Source organism: Neovison vison, chromosome 13, assembly GCF_020171115.1.
Source record: "Neovison vison isolate M4711 chromosome 13, ASM_NN_V1, whole genome shotgun sequence".
NCBI classification, from domain to species: Eukaryota; Metazoa; Chordata; class Mammalia; order Carnivora; family Mustelidae; genus Neogale; species Neogale vison.
Window position 1 is genome coordinate 148995061 of NC_058103.1, and position 20381 is coordinate 149015441.

The 20381-nt window shown below is 48.1% G+C and overlaps 1 protein-coding gene and 1 non-coding gene across 2 annotated transcripts; one reads left to right on the top strand and one right to left on the bottom strand.

Annotated features, from left to right (window-relative positions):
* Window positions 1-4732: 4732 nt before the first annotated feature.
* Window positions 4733-4868, bottom strand: LOC122894830. Its single transcript, XR_006381857.1, has one exon. It is a non-coding gene; the product is annotated as a U4 spliceosomal RNA (small nuclear RNA).
* A 10509-nt stretch (window positions 4869-15377) lies between these two features.
* LOC122894694 (40S ribosomal protein S27-like) lies at window positions 15378-16412 on the top strand. Its single transcript, XM_044232431.1, has 2 exons — window positions 15378-15612; window positions 16405-16412. Exons 1-2 carry the CDS (start codon window positions 15378-15380, stop codon window positions 16410-16412), a joined length of 243 nt encoding a protein of 80 aa, XP_044088366.1.
* Window positions 16413-20381: the final 3969 nt, after the last annotated feature.

Consider the following 20381-nt stretch of genomic DNA (forward strand, 5'->3'; position numbering starts at 1 on the left):
CCGCCCGGGGAAGCGCCGCCCGCTGCGGCGGCCCGCGGACGACTAAATCAGCGCAGCTGGTGCGAGGCCGTGCCCCCGCCGACAGGGAGCCCTCGCCGGCGGCCGGCGCGGAGGTGTCTGCCCCCGCCGGGCTTGAAGGCACTTGTCGGCGAAGACACAGACGTGTCCGTGTTTGCCTCTCCCGGGAAGGGCGAAACGCTCTGAAGTTCCCTGGCTCGGGTCTCCGGGGATGATTCGGCCGCCCTGCCTCCCCCGGGGCGCCCTCGGGGTCCCACGGCGGCCGAGGAGGAGGGCCGCGCCCCCCTCGCCCCCGGGAAGTTTATTTCCGGAGGAAGCGTGGGCGCGCGTCCCGGGAGGTGCGGAAAGGGGGTCCCCGCGAGGCGCAGAAAGCACCCCCTTCCTTGGGGCCGGGAGTTCCAGCCCCGGCTGCCCCGCTGTCCCAGCGCCAGGGACTTCGCTCTCGGAGCCTCCGTTGCTTCCGTTGTAAAAGGGGATTCCGTTGGTACCTCTGCTGTAGGCCGCTGAGGGTAAAGGGATTAAATGTCCCGGGAACGCCGAACCGGAGCCGGGCCCGCAGTTGGGGACGGAGCCGATGGGGAGGAGCCTCTGGGAGAACCGGCTTGCTGGGCCCGAGGAGCCACGAGGCTGCATGGCCCGCAGCTGCTCGGCCCGCGCGGCTCTCCCGACGCCCCGGGGCAGGCAGACACAGAACCTGAGCACAATCGGGCCTTCTCCCGCTTTCCTTTCCAGTTCCCTAAAAAGACCCTCTGGAGACTGGACTGGATGGGGGAGGGGGCCCAGCTTCCTCCTGGAAGGAGGTGCATTATACCCACCTGGCTGCTGGTGTCCGGCCTGGGGCAGGCGACAAAACGCGTCCTGCATCCCAGGCTTGGAGGGGGAAGATGCGAGTCGGAAAGAGCGCGTTGCAGTCAGGCAGACAGGCAGGCAGCGGTGCCTGGTTCTGGCTCCAGAAGGCGCAGACCTCCGCGGGGAAGAGGGGGGAAAGGGCCAACAGCGTGTATGTGGGAGAAAGTGTGGGTCGGGGACCCCTTTAGGTCCAGAGGGCTCTGCTGCCTCTCCACAGGCTAGACGCACATTCCTGGCCTTCTGGCCCCCTAAGTGTCTTGGTCTGTGGCATGGGACCCTTCCTCCTAAGTGTGAGGCCGCCTGCCTTACAGGTGTTGGGAGGATTCATGTTTTTTCACATGGAAGCTTTAGGATGAAGCTTTGCTTTGTGAATTCCAAACCTAAACTCCTCACCTTCCATTTCTCGGTGCACTTCCCCTCCCCCGGCCAGCCGGGGCTCAACCTTGAGGCCTTCCTACTCCTCTCTTCTCCGTCCCCTCTTACGACACAAGGTGTCCTTCAAGGTGCTTCTCAAATGTCACCGCTTCTCAGAAGTCTCCCGGGACCCACCAACCCATGGCTCATCTCGGTGGCTTCTGTGCCTTGAGCCACTATAGCAGACAAAGCTTGGGGTTTGGAGTGAGAATGACCCAGGTGAAGCCAGTTCCCAGCAACTGGAAACTGGCCGAGGAAGTTGGCTTTCCCGGCTCACTGTCCTTGTCCATAAAAGCAGGCATGAAACCGTGTCCCTGGCCAGACTGGTGGGGTTAAGTAAAATCGTCTCTGTTCTACAAACGCCACTCTCTTCCCCTCCGCTCTGCTGGACATAAAGCTGGTTTTTGTATTAATTTATTATTGCAGTAATTTAATATTGCAGTATTATCGAATGGCCATATATGCTTATGATTAATATACCAAAATGTTTTAAGTCCCAGGCAGTGGCCCACTTTTAGTACCTTTAATCTGTCCGGTGGAAGAGTTTTGGTCAGCAACTTGGTGTCCGTTGCAACTGAATTATATTTTCTTTAGCAAAAATTTCCCACTAGCAACAAATACTAGGATGAACCCGTTTTACTCTATTTCTGATTGAAAACACAAGGAAGATTCTGGCAATCCAGAATTCGAAAAGTATCAAAATAGACTGCTTCTCCCAACACACACCATCCAGATCAATGGACACATTTCTTCAAATACAACAATTTTGACCTACATCGAGGGAGTCAGTAGGTCTAGATGAAAACTAATTAATTTTCTGCAGGTTCGTTTGCATTCGTGTATCTGATATTACCATGTGACTTCCGAAATCAGTTCTCAGATTTATTTCCAGATCTGATGGGCTTCTCTGCCATTCCTTGGAAACACGGAAGCAGAAGCCAGGACCGAGAAACCTCCCCTTTCTGTAAAAAAGAGTATGTCACCGGCTAGGTGAAGACTCTTCAGATCACGCTTCTGTTCTACTGCTCAGCTGTGGGACCTGTGTGTGACCTTCACCTTCTCTAGGCCTGATCAATGGGGGCATCCCCGAGGGCCCCTCCTGCTCTCAGAGTCCTTGCTTGCTACTTTCTGTGTTTCAATCTTGTCATTTTCCTTTAGTGTTCAATTCCTTGTCTTAGCACTAAAAACAGAATGTTTTCCTGAACCTTATATTACCAGGGATTAAAAAAAAAAAAAAAAAAAAACTTTATGAAAAAAGAAAAGCTGAGAAGACACAAAATCAGAAAAATCTGTGTCTTCTTAGCTGAGACCAGGTTGGGTTTCTGTGTCTGAGGGAGGCCTTTCGCCCGGTGGGGGGGTGTGCCGTGACTGCTCACCCTGACATAGGCTGGGGTCTGTTTTGAGGTCCCAGGCAAGTTAAGTCGGAGGGAAGCCAGGGCAAGTGGGGGCCGTGTGAACCAAGAAAACCTGTGCCTGTCTGAAGTATGCAGTTGTTAGCCAGGAATGTGAGCTCGGTTTTGCCAGATTTCCTGAGTTTTCAAGAGAAGCTGAAAATATTCTGATATCTAGAATTTGGCAACTAATTCACATTTTTGATAGATATGGTGCGAGTCAAACAAAATATGTTTGCAGGCTGGGTCTGGCCAACGTGCTATTCATTTGCACCTTCTGCTACGTACAGTGACGTCTTCTTGAGGCCTGGGCTTACTTAGTTCCTAGTAGTTGCGCAGTAAACTTCCGCAGATTGTCTATAAAGTCTTGATGGCAAACGGCTCACAGCCTGCCTGAGCTTAAAATGTGATTCTCAGAAGCCACACAAAGATTAGTAACGACCTTTTTGTGTTGCATCGAAAGTCCACTAATGGGCTGGTAAGCTTTTCCAATATTTACACTCAGGGAAGAGTTGCTCTAGTCATTAATAATTCTGTTAAATACAGAATCTCTTCTCCGTGGGAAGTGTGAAATTTTTCCCCAGTGGGGACAAATGAATTTCCAAAAAGATTTTTTTTTTAATTAAAAAAAGGCATTTTTAATCATGGGACCATTGTATTAAAAAGAAACACCTTTAGCTGGGGAGGTTTGGGCACTAATGATGAAAGCCACATACTGGAGCAGAACAGGTGGGTAGCTGCCTCCCACCTGAGTCTCCCCGAAGCTCCGGGGAGGAGCCAGCCCCGGGGCTGTGGGCGGCACGGTGTGAGGGTCAAAGGGACAGGGCCAGACAAGGCATTGGACATGGCTGGGTGGCCAGAGAGCTGTGGCTCTGTCAGAGCCCTTCCAAGATGGCCTTGCCTGAGTCTTCCACATTCCTCTGAGGACAGTGTTGGGAAACAGCGGGAGGCAAGAGTCACATTTGTGCCGTCACCTCCCAGCCCAGACGCAGACACCTGGTGGCGGCAGGTCCGGGCACATCTGCAGCTCAGCTCAGCATGGGAGCCTGACTAAGCAGTGTTTGGGCCAAGCTGCCTCCCCACCGCCCCCCACACACACACCCCAGCTGCCTGCCGGGGGGCAGGCCTGGCTCAGATGTCGCAAGTTCTTCCCTCTGGCCGCAGGGCTGCTCCTTCTTGAGAGAGGGAGGAAGCCATTCCGGAGGTGGTGTTGCGGGCTTTTGGTGGCAGACCATTCCCGTTCCTTCATCTTTCACACAGCGGGAGCGTCCAAGGGACAAAATGACACACACAGCCTGGGCTACACAGAGAGGAACGCTCCACGGGCGCGTCGCACTGTGGCCCACGGTGGTCCAGATCGCCAGAGCTCCAAGCGGGGATGCCAGTGAGGAAGTGATCACCGCGATTGTAAATTCCAAACTGAAAAACCCAAGCCCGATGCGTCTTCCGAGGGCGTGTGTCCGGGGTGCAGGTTGGAAGCGTTGGCAGCGCCTTTGTCACCAGGCAAGAACACTCACCTCCTGCACGGACACGGGGAGAGTTCAGGACGCTTCTTCCAAGGGGAAGGGCTGGGGGGAACATGGCCGGCTTGGCTACCCTTGTTTGGGTATGTCTGGGTGCAGGAAGTCCGTCTTCCACGGCCTTTCCACAGTCAAGGCTGGGATCTGCCCTCTGAGCAGCTCCTTCTCTCCTCACCAAGGCAGTGGGAGGACTGTCACAGGCCGACTCCTCCCTGCACACTTGACTGACTACTCCAGTTACATCTCTGAACTTAATGGGACTCTATTTCCAACGGAAGCGCAGAAGCAATCCTTCCTTGTTGGAAATCCCTGCGACTGGCACTTTGCGTGTGGAGCTGATTAATTTGGGGGCGGGGGGTTGCGGATTTTATGAGGACAGGACAGGCGCTGCTTTCACAAGTTTTGGGAGGCTGGTGAACATGCATGAGAAGGAAAGTTTTAAGGTTCATCATACCTTGGAGTGTGGCGCCTCCCGCACATCTCATGACCCCTTATCCGAACCTTAAGGGAAAATATCTGGGTTTCTGTAACAGAGAATTCCAACTTGGTTTCGTGTTGCTTTTGGAAATTGGGAAGAAAGGGTTAGGGAAGATGGGCTTTAGGACAGATTTTTAATTAGCAATAATCGCGCCATGGACAAACCTCATTGGCTACGATACTGCCACTGCGCAAAGCTTAGGACAGATTTTTAAATCATTCTCAATTACTAACTTACATCAAACTTCAAAACCATTTCTTTGGGGATTTTCGGGGTCTTCTTCAGCAAAAAGAGAGTTATGAAAGAACAAACTTAGAGTTAACCCATTTTGTTATGTTTTTGAAAAAGTAAAGCCATCTTTAAAGATCTGACTTAGCAAGTGTAGAGGGAAAATGGATTTCTCTTTACAGAGCTTGTGTCTGATATGGAATAAAAATCAATTAGTGATCCAGAGTCTGTGTATGAAGGACTGTAGCAGATACTATGCTGGAATTGCCTCCTCAGACCTCCACTCTATGCCTACCTACCCTAGCAGGTGGCAGCCATATCATCTGGGTAGGCACCCAACCTCAATCCCACAGGTGACTGGTATAGGTAATCCATGCGAAAACCAATCAGCACCCCGGTTTTCTGGCCTCAGAGATTGGCTTCAGAATGGCCCAATCAGCTCAAAGCTCAGGACTTTTGTTGGTGGTCATGAGAAGCCAAGTTTTTTTCTACAGTTGTGAAGAAAAGAGCCATGTGATCCCTGTTGTTGCTGGTAGCATCTTGTGCTAATGGAAAATCAGAAGGGGAACAGAACTGACACATGGCGTTGGGTAGAGTTCGGAGAATTGTGGATAAAGTCAACTGAAGCCCTGATCAAACCATGCCTGAAGCCTTTGGCCTTTTTTGTGAACAATTAAATCATTTGTGTCATTTAAGCCAATTTGAGATTTTTTGTTGTTGTTGTTGTTTGTTTTGTAGAGTAGAGAAGTAGAAAGCTTCTCAACTGATATAGAAACTTACATTCAGTTTTACTGGAAGATTGTTTTGGGATGAAGAATAAAGGAAATACCAAGTGTCCTCTGGCATCACAGTCTTTCTTCTTTCACTTTTAGATGACATTAGTGATAAAAAGGTCAGGAGACACTCTTCTAACACAGGTCCTCAATCCACAAACCCTGGGCCAAGATGGGAGTTTCTTCTAATCACAGCATATTGATGCTGGAGTCATGACTTTCTCCTTGATCTGAAGTATTTTCCAGAAGAGCACTGACCACATATTTTAATTTTTGAAGAGACTTTTCCTTCTTGGTTTTGAGATCTTGGAGAGTAAGTTCTGCTGATTTTCATGCTAAAATATGGCCTTTACCTATAAATGTATAAATGAAGAGATTTAAAAACACATTCCTGACTTGTAGCTTCTTAAAAGTACCCTCTTGTAAATGGCATAATTGAGGACTTCTACAAATGTAATTGCCAACTGCACTTGGAAATCCACTTTGTCAAACTGTGGCTTCTAACCCCTTGTCTTCGACACCGAATCAGCTTTGATACTGATGTTTCCCAGAGGTGTGGCTTTTAATCCTCAAATTACAACACAAGTTTCAACAGGCCAGGGTTTTTTTTCCCCCCTGTCACCAGGAGTTTAGTAATTAACAAAAGGCCCCAGCCCTAATGGTTTATCAAAAGGCCAGTAAGCACATAAGAGCCTTTCCACAGGAAACAGGCCTGGTACGCTCAGTGAAGGAACGTATTTAAGGAGCAGCCCCCCGCCAACCCCTGACCTCGGCTCCATGTTTCGTCCTTTGGGGCTCTGTCACTGAAGTTCAACGGCAGCCTGTGAAAAGGTGGCCAAATGCAATGATCCTCGACAAGAACAAAATCCAGTGACCTCGTTCATGACCATTTTGGAGTTACACACCTTCCCACCGTGTTCACAGCCGTGGGGATTTTGCAACAGGCTTTGCTACACATGCTTTCATAAAAGCTAGTGGTTTTGTTGGGTGGGAGTCTGAAGCAAGGCGTGGAACAGCCAGTGAGTAACCCACAAGTAATGCCCGTGGTGACAATTTTGCTTTGTTCTGCTGGAGAGCGAGAAGCCGAGTCAGGACACGGGTCGTTCTTCCTGAGTGTTGGGAAAGGAAAGTCTGCGTGTTCCGAGGGGAATGTTCTCTTTATCTGAGGTGACTGCCAAGTCTTAAACACTAAAATATGTAGGTGTACTTGAGTAAAGAGAAGGCATTGACATTTAAAGATAGCTTGCGAGGAGGAGAGAAAACAGCGGAACCGGGGTCTTGGGCAGGGATGGGAGTCTACCCCTGGGAAGGTGACCTTTCGTGGAAGCCCGGGGTCCTCCCATTCTGACGGCGGGGTCCACACACATCGTCCAGCTCGCGTCTTCACGGAGCAGGCCTTCTGCTTGACCCTCTCCTCTCACTTTCTCTCGTCGGGACACCCCTAATGGATTACAGATGTCCCATTTGGTTAGAAGCACGTTCCAGATACATCTGCCCTTCTTGCTTTTATGCAAAAAACACCTGCAAATCTTTATCTTTGGTTAGATTTACCACACGTTGGAAGCTTTGAAATTTTGGTCCGGTGGGGAAGAGGAGCATGTCACCACCCTCCTTCTCAACTTGGATTCCATAACGGACAACAGCCCTTGGGGAGATGTTTTCATTTATCTTTAAGGATAATGGGAAGGCTTGAATAGCCTCAGACCTGCTCGGCTGAAGGCTAATGAATTTCTTTAATCCTACAGAGTCTTTGGGAAAATCTGTGGTGACTACGGGTGGGCAGCTCTCGAATGTGTGTGCATTTCTTCCTGATTTTCTGAGTCTTAACAAAGGAGATGAGACCACGACCTCAGAAGAAGAGAGCACAATGAAAGGTTGGCAAACGGGCAAGGGTATGATTACGGGACCTAAGCTTCCTTAGACGTGCCTTGAAAATACATGTGATGTATTTCCAATAAGTGAGTAAATCCCTCTAGGCCTCAAGGAACTTTTTTTTTTCCTTTTTTTTTTTAAATAAAACCACTCCCTTTTTTCATTCAGCTTCAGGATATTCCAACCCAGCACCCAAGGAATGACAAAGGCCATTGAAATAGTTTTGAAATGATAAAATCATGAGCTGCCTCCCGGAGGCTTGAGAAGGAAATCCACATCCAGTGTGGTTTTGTAAGAGGTAGGACTCGGGGCTAGCGGAACCTAGCTGAGTAACTTTGACCCTTTGGGAGCCTTGGCTTTGTTACCCGTAGACTGAGGATTGGAATCACCTGTTTATGCCACAAATAACTATTAATACTGAGTGCCTTCCACGTGCCAGGCACTCTACCGGTGCGTGAGGACCCAAGACACCCAGTCTTTGCTCTCATGAACAGCCCCTCGGCAGGACTGTCCCTTCCTGTCACCCCCTTCATTCGCTGCTGACCGCAGGGACTGGCTTTGAGCTTTGTGCCCCACCCGGGCCTTCGTGAATCCCTGGATTTCCGCGTTCACGTGGTCTGCCCGTCCAGGAGCCCCATCCTACGATCCTTGCCCCTCCTTGGACTTCCCCTTCTCTTTTCTTTCTCACATCTTCCCTCACACTTGAGTATGTTTTGAACCCAGAGAGACCTCCAGTGTCCTGACTCTATCCTCTCTATCAGTCCCCTCCTGGCCTCTCTTTCTGACCTACAGACTCAGAGCCCTGTTCTAGGATTCTCCTAACTCTCTCCAGTAACCCACAATTCCCTGGCATCACTATCCTCCTGAAGCGTCCAACAACCAAGTACTAAACCTGGACCCTTACTATAATTGGCCTCCTCGGCTTCAACATGCAGACTGAGTGTTGATGGAGGAACAAGATGGCAGCGGAGCTGGGGTTTCCACCAATGTCAAGTCTCTACCGCAGTGCGGCGTTTCCATGGACGACCCTCCCCTCTTTTCCTCCCTTCAGCAATTTAACCAAAACACATCCACAGCCCCTTTTTAATCTCTCTTCCCCCGTCTTAGAGGATCGTGTTTTTCTCTATCCTCCCCACCAAGCACACCCTCGGGGACCCCATTAGTAAGAATCTCTTTTGACTGTATCTTCAATGTCTCCCTTTCAATTAGCTTGGGCTCCTCATATACACATTCTTAACTCTCCCAAAATACGGGGGAAAAAACCACCCTGATAGTGGCCTGTTGTATCAGTAGATCCCTCCACCCCATTCTCCTGAGGTGCACACCCTTGAGTAGTCCCCTACCAGGGGGACTCTAGGCTTGACCATGTAATTCGTTTTGGCTAAAAGGTCATGAGCAGGTGTGGTACAAGCAGAGCCTGGGCAAGCGCGCATACTGAGCTTATCTCTCTCAGATTATGCCCTTTGGGAGCCCAGCCACCATGTCTAAGAAAGTCCAGACTGTCCTGCTGGAGAGAATGACCATGTGACATGTGACAGAGGCCTGGAGCATGAGTGGCCACTCTGGGAAAGAGGACCCCCACCTCTTAGTGTCTCACCCTCCCAAGCAGGTGACCCACCTGCTGCTGCACACAGCCCTGCAAGGGACCTCAGGGGAGACCAGCGGAAGAGCGGCCACTTTCACTCACAGAATCCGGAAAAATAACAGATCCTCGCTTTAGGTCCTAGTTTTTAGAGCGGTTTGGCACACAGCCCCAAATACCCAAACAACCTTGAAAGCAAAACTCAGAACACTCCCTCCATCTCACACCGCGCCCACTTTCTCTTCTCGTGGCCCCAGCTTTTCAAACGCGTCTACACTGCCCCTCTCAAACTTCTGATTTCTCTTCCAACGGGCCTTTGTCCGCTGCTTACACTCTCCCTGTACTGGTCTCCCCGGACCACCGTCTCCCCGCGTGCCACGAACTCTCATGCTCCTGGTTCTCTTTGTTCCTCCCTCACTATCATTCCTCGTCCCCTTCCTGCCCTTTTCACGTTCCTCGGGTTCTGTCCGCGTAGACTGTTCTAAGCATGCCCGCCTCCATGCCTCCACGCCTGTCCCCCACGCCGGGATAGCCCCACGCACCAACGTGGGGCCTCGCTCCCCACGCCTCCCTTTTGGTTAATTTCTACTCTTCCTTGAGACTTAGGTCCAGCTCACTGTCCTCTGGGGAGTCTTTGCCAGGAGCCCCCTGTTTAACTCCTTGCTGGGCTAGATGTCCCCACTCCACACTACACTCTGAGAATGACTGTATCTGCATGAAACATGTTCTAATATTTTAAAAAAACATTATTTTATTTATTTATCTGACAGAGATCACAAGTAGGCAGAGAGGCAGAGAGAGAGGAGGAAGCAGGCTCCCCGCGGAGCAGAGAGTCCGATGTGGGGCTCCATTCCAGGACCCTGAGATCATGACCTGAGCCAAAGGCAGAGGCTTAACCCACTGAGCCACCCAGGCGCCCCACCATGACCATATCTTACTAATAATGTAGGGCTTCCCAGGGTTTAGCACAGTGGTGGGGTACCACCTGTGCCCAGTAATGAAGACCCAGTAAATGATGTAGGACCGTAGAATCCACATCCCATGGCATTCCATCCATTGTAGTTTTCATATCTGTATCTGTAAAGGAAATTGGCCTTCGTATGTAACTCCTTCTACGGAAGTCACAGGAGTCTGGGCTCCGTACACATGTTTTTGTCCCATTAGTTGGTAGCCTCCCGTTCTCCCCGGTGCCATGGAAAAGGTTTTCAAACATGGCAACGATCTGCTTCCGTGAGATTTGACGTCATCGTCCTTTCTACTCATTTCTTCCAGACACCTGGGGGTGACTGGGGTAGAGGTTTTGTTTTTATTACTGTGTTTTTCGATTCGTTTTCTTCTTTCTGGGTTTCCTACTCCTTCTCCTTCAATTATTTATTTACTTCTAGGGAGCAATGTCCACCCAACTGCCGTTTTAAAATTCCGTAGCACAGAATTAGGTACAATTACATGATAACTTTAAAATACATTTTCGCTCTCATTATGTCAATTGTCTCAATTCTCGTCGCGTTTTTTTTTTTTTCTCCTCTTGTCCACGTTATTTGTTTCTTCAAAGAGTCACGTTCTTTCATCTTTATTGCTTCCTTCCTCTTATTTTCCCTAGGCGTTCTTTTTCGTTCTATTTCTAGCAGCTTACACTGAATGCTAAATTCTTTCAAAACCTAATTTTGTTCTGTAAGTTCAATACTGGGTATATCATTAGTCCCATCTCCTATGTCATCTTCTTTTTTTTTTTTTTTAAGATTGTATTTATTTATTCGACAGAGAGAGAGATCACAAGTAGGCAGAGAGGCAGGCAGAGAGAGAGGAGGAAGCTCCCTGCTGAGCAGAGAGCCCGATGCGGGGCTCGATCCCAAGACCCTGGGATCATGACCTGAGCCGAAGGCAGAGGCTTTAACCCACTGAGCCACCCAGGCACCCCTTCCTATGTCTTCTTGTGTATTATTTCCCTAACCATTTTTTCTAAACCCTCTCTTCTTATGCTATTTTCCTTTGAGCCAGATACTACATAAGCCTTTCCAGTTGATTGATGGTTTTTTTTTTTTTTTTGTCTTTGGCTTATGATTTCTTACTTTACAACCCTCTGACAAGAAATTATGTCTGATGTCATTTCTACTCATTTGAATTTATTGACAGGGCCATGTAAAAAATTATTGTGTAATAATTTGTGTAATAATTCTGCTTATAAAATACCATCTCCTAATTCTACCTTAAAATTATATTATCCATATTCTCTAGTCTCTAATTCTTCTTTGGTGCAAAATCTATTTAATCTGTCACAACCTAATAACAGTGAATTAAAACTTTTGGTTGCAGTCCTGTGTGTGTGTGTGTGTGTGTGTGTGTGTGCGCGCGCGCGTGTGTGTTAGGATTTTAGGGCTTGGGAATCTTGGAGGCCTACTTGGAGGAGTGTGCTGAGCTGTGGATGGTCCAAAGCAGAAAGGGTTAACAATGTGACGGTAGAAAGAGTCCCCATCAGTCAGCTTTCTTATGTCCCATACTTTCCTGGTTGTTGGACTTAACTACTCTGTGTTGTAATTTCTTATACGTAGTCACCACCAGATGGGATCTGCCCAGCTCACAGAGTATCTTAGGAGAGGCATTCGACAGAGGCCTGTTTGTGGAATAAGTCAATATTGTTGGATTCTCTTTTTTTAAAACCAACTCGAGACTCCTGGCTCTCTAAGATAACACCCGATCTAAGCGCCACCTGTGCTCTGACTTGAGAGATCTTGCCATGTGCTGCCTTAGTGTTTCTCTTTGTTTTTGTGCTGACATAGGAAAGGAGCCCTGTCTACTTTTGGCTTCTTGGAAGCCCTTCCCCATATTGTTCACCCCAGTCACAATTTTCTCGAAACATTTTGTGAACTTCTGTTCTGTGCTCAACCAAAGCTGGAATCTTTGGACTCACCTTTATAGACAAAAGAAATATTATGCCCTTCTGACCCTCCCTCTTCTTCCCTTCCCTTTCCGATTCTTCTAACATTGAAAATCTGATCAGATTATAGGTATGTATTGTCATGTAACAAATTATCCTAAAATGTAATAGCTTAAGACAACGAATGGTTTAGTCCCAGGACATGGCTTAGCTGGGAGTCCTCTGGCTCGGTCTCTAGTAAGCCTGTAGTCAACTGGGGGAGCATTTGCTTCCAAGCCCCCTCCCCCCTTGTGGCTATGGGCAAGTGTCAGATCTTGGTTGGCTTTTGAGAACTCTGCCAGTTATCAGTTTCTTGCCACATGGGTCTATCCGTGGGGCGACTCAACATGGCGGCAGTGCTTTGCTCAGAGCAAGCAAGGGGGAAAGCAAGAGAGAACAAGAGATGGAGAGCAAGATGGAAGGCGGTGTCTTTCCGGAACGTGATCTCACAGGGCACATGCCATTACTTCTGCTGCAGTCTGTTAGAAGAGTGTCCTGCTCACATGGCAGGGCAGGGGATCTCACAAAGACCTGAACACCCGGGGGTGGGGTGTGGGGAGGGGCTCTACGGGAGTCCCCTCCAAAGCTGTGTGTGCAGTATAAAAAAAGTCCTGTGTTCTTTTCAACTGTTCTCCCTTCTGTTCCAATATCTGCACCAGTTATTTACAAAATAGTAACCCTTTCCCCCTAGTCATTGTAAAAACCTGATGTAGATTTTTATACTTACGTCCATAACTTAATTTCAATAACAGTCACCATGATTTTTGCAATCGTAACTTCCCAATTAATAGTTCCTTCACTAATTCTGACCAATGATTTGAACACTCTTGAAGAAGATCTGCATGGACAGCACTAAGCTTATTAATGTTTTTGAGTCTCTCCAAACCTGACAATGTCTTTCAACTTCCCTTGTATATGAACAACCTGTGACTAGAAATAAAATCCCCATGGGTTGCATCAACGTCTTACTGGACTCCAGGTTTTTCTCCACTTTGAACATTGGCTATTTCAGAAGAGACATACGGAGCAAGCTTGACTTTAACCCCCTTGAATGTTTCCCTTGAGGTTTAAGAATATGCGAAGATATGTATTAATATTGTTTCTTTTTTATTGATCAAAGCTGGGATAAGGCAAATCCTCCTGATTTCCAAGCTCATTTTTTTCCCTGCCAAATTCTGCGTGTACTTTTATAACTTATTATTATTTTTTTTTTAAGTAGGCTCTGTGCCCAACATGGGGCTTGAACTCACGACCCTGAGATCAAGAGTTGTGTGCTCTATGGGGTGAGCCAGCCCGGTGCCCATAACCTATTTTTTTTTTTTCCCCCATAATCTATTCTTAATCAGCTGTTGTTCCTTTTATCAGGAAAGTTTTATTCAGTTTGGCGGAGAGGTCGGTGTCTTGTTCTTCATAGACATTATCTTCTTTTGCTTCATTTAAAATATTTTATATGGACTTACCCAGCTTTTGGCATCTAATTTATGGTTTATCATCTATTTGGATGACCAGCTTTTCTGCAGTTTGCATTCTGCTCTTACCACTTTTAAATGAAGACCCAATTTCAGTTATTATGGATATAATTTTGTGGCATTCTCTTTTTGTGCTGACCTGTTTATTGGTGTAATGAATTCCTTCATCTCCTTGGAAATAGCAGCTTTATCTTCAAGTTAATCTACATGAAAAGAAAGACTCTCCTTTGGGGTCTTCCATAGTCTTCAGGACTGTGGAATTTCTTCATAGGTCCCACGTTTCTTTGGGCTTTTCTAAAAGTCTCTAGTGTGTTTGTCTGGAAGACTAGAGGGACTGGATTTCCCAAAAACCCCACATCCCGTGATTCATTTGAACATGGAGAGCTCTCCCTGGGACCAGTGCCAAAGGTTCAATCAAAAGGCTGCCAACAACTCTCTTAGGAAGTTCCTGGGTCTGAAAATGAAAGAGACACCAGGAAAAGCTGCAGGTTAGCTAACCTAATTTTTCCTTGGAGTAAGGCTGGAGTATAAATCAATCAGGAGGTATAGGTCACTCAGCCTGCTTCTGCTGGATGGCTGAACAAAGCAACTCTAGAGCAGACTGTTTTCTCATTCACGCTGCTGAATTATTTCTTTGTGTTGGCTCGTGTTACAACATTTCCTTCTAATCTTAAGCATCTTCGGGTAACTTCTACCCAAATTTACAGCCCACAGTTCATCTACCATTCTATTTCCCCCCTCATTTGGGCTTTCTTTGTTCACAATCCAGTCCCATCTCTTTGGGTTCACTTTTCTTCTTGCTGAAGTAAGTCCTTTGGTAGTTTTTTCAGTGAGAATCTATGAAGGGCAGATGCCCGTTGACTTTGCAAATCTGAAAAAGCTTTTCTTTTGCTCTGACTTGTGAATGATACTTTAGCTGTGTGAAGAACTCAGAACAGATTCTTTTTTCTTTCCGCACTTCGACCACATTATTCCACTGTAAGTCTCTGGCTTCTGATACTGCTCACAAGTGGTCCACTGTTGATCTGTCTAATACACCGCTGCAGAAACTGTCTTGCCTCTTACATGACTTTGATATTTTTTCCTTTTTATCCTTAATTTTTTGCGGCTTAATATGATGTATCTACAAATGATTTTATTGCATGCTCTGTTTTTGGGTGTTTTTTCTTTCACTACGAGGAAAAAATCTCAGCCAACATTTTTCAACTGTTGTTCTCCTATCCTCCTATCTTCACTATCCTCTTACTTGAGACTACTGTTAGACCTATCCTGGAATCTGCTGGAATCTCTATCCATCCTCTGGCACATCCCAGCACAAAAAAGATAGATAACAAAGAGAGTTTTGAACTACGGGAGTTTTGAACTCTCTTTGTTATCTATCTATATTGTGCTGGGTAAAATTCTTGGTACTATCTCTCAATTTGCTACTTTTCTTTTTTATGTTCCATACAGAGGAGTATTTTTTTACCTTAGTGAATACATTCTTCAGTTCTAAGATTTATTTTAAGTTCTTTATAATTTTCCCTTGTTTTTCTTTTCTGCCTGTTTTGTTTTTTGTTTTTATTTTATTTTTATTTATTTTTAAAAAATAAATATTTTTATTTATAGCTTTTTTATTCTTTTTTGGAGGTTATTCATTTATTTATCCCTTTGAAGACCCTAAAATAGTCATTTTCAGGCAGGTCTATTCTTATCATGTCAGCTGGAATGAATTCACCTACTCACTGTTGATTTAAAACTTAATGCAAGAGTCGGAACCAGATCTAAGATCACTGTGTACAACTGAGATTGATGTGGGATTCCCTGACCCATTAAGGAAGCCTGAAAAAAAAATATGGCCTTTCGGGTGGTAACGATCTCCACGAGTAAATGCCCCTTGTGAAGGACCTCCTCCACCCATCCCTGGAAGAGAAGAGGAAGCCGAGGAAGAAAGGCCTGGTACAGAGCCCCAAACCCTACCCCATGGATGTGAAGTGCCATGCAGAGACAGTAGTTTTGTGTGTTGGCTGCCCCACTGTCCTTTGCCAGCCCACAGGAAGAAAAGCAAGGCTTACAGAAGGATGCTTCTTCTTAAGGAAGCAGCACGAAAGCATCCTGAATCAAGGTGAGTGGGAAATTCCCCACTTGTCAGCTATGATTTCTGAAAAATTTAGAGTCCACAAAAGTACTTATTTTCTTTTTGAGCTTGGCTATGTATTTGTCCTGCTCTGTTTTTTACATCTTATCTATCATTGTCACCTGTAGAGGTAAAGAGGTAAAGAGGAACCCAGAGTGTGAACTTAATCTAACTTTGACTCGAGTCCTGCTTCTAAACATATATTTTATATAGGCAGTTCCATCTCCGTTCATGCCTTCAGTGTCTCTCCATCTCAGTAAGGTGTTCTGAGTCCCGCAACAACTTCAGACACCACTTGCAACAAACAAGTGTCAGATGCGGTTCCTTAATTGTTAATTTCTATTTTATCACCCATTTTGAAAATTAGCATAATCAACGACATATTAGCATCCCCAACGCAGCTTTTATCTACATCTAAATGCCATGGGAATCTTTGAGGCACAGAGATCATTTCAAGGGGTGTGACCATTATGCTGACCAGTGAGTGCTATGTCATTTCCAGCATGCAGCTCTTACACTGATTTGCTTGGCTCTCTTGGGCAGAGATATTTACTGAGGACTTCGCTCCTGGTCCAGTGCTACCCTGGGGCTGGGGGCCATCGAGTGCACAGGGCATCCACGGAGGCTCCGGCCCTCCGTGCACACTTACATGGTTACACAGAAGTGTAACAGTTGGAACAAAGGGAAAGCACAGTGGAGAGGGCGGGATGTCCTGCTAACGCCCAGGGAGCAGATCTGAGGTGATGGTCACTGCCATATCCTCTTCTTGCCATCCCCCAGGCACCTAGGTATCACTGCAACCTCTCCCCTTTACTTCCTTGGCCCTGGGGTGCTCGTGCGCACGTGTGTGTGTGTGTGTGTGTGTGTGTGTGTGTGTGCCCGTCCCTCCTTATGCTTTGTGGCTGGAAGGTATAAACCTTGCAGACAACTGCCTTAGCTCCCCACTGTCCTGCTCCTTTTTTTTTTTTAAAAAGATTTTATTTATGTATTTGACAGAGATCACAAGTAGACAGAGAGGCAGGCAGAGAGAGAGGGAAGCAGGCTCCCCACTGAACAGAGAGCCCAATGTGGGCTCCATCACAGGACCTTGAGATCACGACCTGAGCCAAAGGCAGAAGCTCAACCCAGGTGCCCCACGGTCCTGCTCTTAAGGAAGGACTCCTGTCCAGGGTTTAGTAGGCGGTGCCAGGAGCAAAAAACGGAGGACCCTGAGAGGCAAAGGGCTCGTGGCTCCTATCAGGAGCTAAATCTGGAGTGCAGTGGCCAGCGAGGCTGGGTAGCAGGCGTCTACATTCTGATTTGGTGAGAGCCTCCAGGATCATGCAGCAAGGCCGACGGGGGCTAGTCAGCCAGCCCACGCACACTGCGACACAGAGAATGCCACAGAGTGGAGAATGCCTGCAAACATGTGGCCAGAAGCAGCGCGCTAGGAGAAGGAGCCCTTCCCCACTCCTCTTCTGCTCCCTTCCGTGGCTGAAGGGGAGACGACTCATCCGTTCCCACCTGCGCGCTTGTCCTGCTGCACGCAAGACAGAGGAGGGAGTTTTCGCGTCTCTAAATTTTGTTTCGCATCTTGCCAATCTTGTTATGTAGGAGTTCTGAGAAGGGACTCTCCACTCGATACATACCCTTCTTATAAGGAGGCACTCTCATATTTTTATTCTGTTCTGTTTCCTTCTATCACAGTCTATCTTATTTAAAGATAGAAAATCTGCAAATTTCATGAATGGATGAATGGGTGAACAAAATCCGATTTCTATCTTCTTGTCTATCTAGCGATCTCCATGATGGATATTTACGGAATGGAATATGGTTTTACCTTAAAAAGGATGGAAATCCTGTCACATGCTATTCTATGGATGAAGTTTAAGGATATTACACTAAGTGAAATAGCCAGATACTGGCTATTTCAAAATACTAAAAGTAAGTATTGTATGCTGCCACTTGTTATATGAGGCACCTAAGGGTCGTCACATTTGCAGAGACAGAAAGCAGAAGGGTGGGGGCTGGGGGAGAGGGGAAAGGGGAGCTATGGACGGTTATGGAGTTTCAGTTTTGCAAGGTAAGAGAGTTCTGGAGTTGGACAGTGGTGCCTGTTGGGGACTGTACTTAACCCGTATAAATGTGTATAAATAGCGAAGACGGTACATTTTATGTTAGGTGGTGTTTGTCCTTCTTGTTTGAACCCCACATAAAACACAATGAGGTCATTGTGACAAAGCAAGGGGGCTCTGAAGGGCCCTGCCTAAAGTGGGGTCAGTCAGGGAGGGCTCCCCAGCAGAAGTGGCATTTAAAGCCAAGACCTAAGGGGTGAATGAAGTTAACCATGGCAGGGAGTGGAGGCTCCAGACGGAAGAAGCCTCCTGACCGTGAACAGGTTAAGCCTTATCAAGTCCTGTGTGGGTTCCTGCTGTCAAACGGCTTCCTGCTCTCAGTCTCTTTCCACCTACACACTGATCCAGATTAATTTCCTAGAACACTGCCTGGATCATGCCAGTCTCCCACCTTCCTGGTTAATCCTTCCAGAACGTTCTTCTTTTGCCTGCTGAACAACCCCTCTGCCTGCCGCTAAAGGCCCTCTCCTCCAGGCCCAACCCTGGCCAGTCAGCACCCTCGCACCAGACGTCCCTGTGCCACAGTCCCTGGACACACCTCTAGGTGCGCCTTCCTTTCCACCCCCCCAACCCCATGTCCCCGTCCCTCTTGTGCCTCGGACCCCCTCTCCACTCCCGTTCTGCAGTCTGCGGCCTGGTGTTTAGCTATTTTTTAACTCCCCCTCCTCCTTCCCCACCTCTGCACATACCCTTCCCCAGGGAACGGAGCCTTACTCAGGTCAGAGTCCTGGTGCTTGGCGCCCTGTCCAAGGGCCTAACAACACTTCCCGGGACCTAACAGTCATGGTGATCCTGAGTCCCCCAAGGTCCACAGCTCTCACCAGCCCGGGGCAGCTGCTGACCTGAGGCCACTGTGCGCCAGGAAGCAGCCGGTTTACCCCCCCCCCCGCCCCCCCGCCCTGAGTCCCACTCCAGCACCTTCCATCTCCTCCTGACATTCTTGAGCCGAACCTCTCCTGACCAGGCCCTCCAGATGCTTAACAGGATTATCTGCCTAACAGCGCAGCCCTCCCAGGCCGGTGATTTTATCCCCCGAAAAGCAGGGCAGGGACAAGCAGGAAGGCACATTTTCCCAGAGGCCAGAGGACACCCTCTGGGGCTGGGGGTGGGGGGCTGAGGGGCGTAGAGGATTCAGGGGGCCACCCCGCCTTGGGCCTGCTCTCTTGAGAAGCCCAGCCAGGGGTCTGACCTGGAGCAAGGCTACCACCACAAAGGCGGGTTTTGCACCGGGGATCTCGGGGACTGGCAAAGGCCGCGGGGCTGTGGGGCGGAGAGGAGCGGCGGGGGCGGAGGGGGGAGGCGCGGGGGTGGGGAAATCCACCTGGATGCCATCAGTCTTGCCAGAGTAAACAGAGCTGACAGGAGTGCTTGCCGGCAGCCTGGTACAGGTTAGGGGGGGTCACCGCAGCGGCCTGGTGACCCGCCTGCCCGAAGGTAGAGCCGCTCTGGAATCTGTCACAAAGGACAGAGCTGAAAGCTCATTCCTCGTGGAATGAACCCGTTTCCTGGCATTCCACACAACGGGGAGCGAGGATGCTTTTAAAAATGTCTTAAATGTAAATCTGAGCTGGGATCAAATACACACATTTAAAGCAAAACAAACAAAAGAGATTCACCCTCGCCAACCTCAAAGCAGGATCCCTAGTCTAGATGTCACTAGCCCTAAAAAACATACCCTTCTCAGAGCTCCTGCTCAGTTTTCTGGAAGCGGGGGGGTTTAGAAAGCATAGCTGGACTTAGCAGGAGAACCTACCGCGTAATTATCTAGAACCCCCCATCACAACGGCAGGGCCGAACTCGAGCAAAGGTCTTTTATTAATATCCTACAATATCGGGGATGGAAACCTCTCTGTGTCTCTTCCTAAGAGCAAACCCTGCAAACGCTCACTTCTTCTTAGTGTGACTATGAAAGTGACGGCAGAGGCAGAGTTAGCATACTTCCCGGCACTCTCCCGCCACCTAGACGGAGTGGGACAGAAATTGTGGGGGAAAAAAAAAAAGTTTGAGTAACTCACAAGGAATTTTGAATCATCGGAAGCACCAGCAAGACGATTGTTAATCCCTCCCTTCAGCAGGCGGCGCGGGTGGTGGTGGTGGGTGGTGGGGGGGGCTGGTTAAGTGCCTCAAACGGGCCAGAGTATGGGATGGGGGGACCACCCAGACGCTGAAAGTCATGGCCACGGTGACTTCAGCTCGAAGACCCACACAAACGGTTTCTTTCAGAAGAAAGCCAGTCACCACCCAAACCTGCCTGAGCCCTAGCAAGATGTCCGGCTGATTTGTTTTGTGACCTTGGGCAAGTCACTTCACCAGCCCTGGTCTTGTTTCTTCACCCATAAAACAAAGATAGTAAAACCAGGGTGCCTTCGGGGTACTCCTGGCACTAATGAAGGCTTGTAAAGGGCTTTGAGATCCCCAGGATGAAAGTCTCTGCAGAACAGTAAAGCCTGATTATTACGCTTCGAACACGACATTCCCATGAAAACCCTGGTCAGGCTCTTACCCCACCTCTCCGTGAAGATTTAATAGCAGAGAGTTGTAATAAGTTCGTGAAGGACAGAGACCTCCATTACCGATACAAAATATGCTGCAGCGAACTAGTATATTAAGGCTATTATCATGAATAATTAAGGACAGGTTCTA

What these genes read in the sequence shown, in the direction of transcription:
- LOC122894694 (XM_044232431.1), top strand. Translation starts at nt 15,378, where the DNA reads ATGCCCCTTGTGAAGGACCTCCTCCACCCATCCCTGGAAGAGAAGAGG.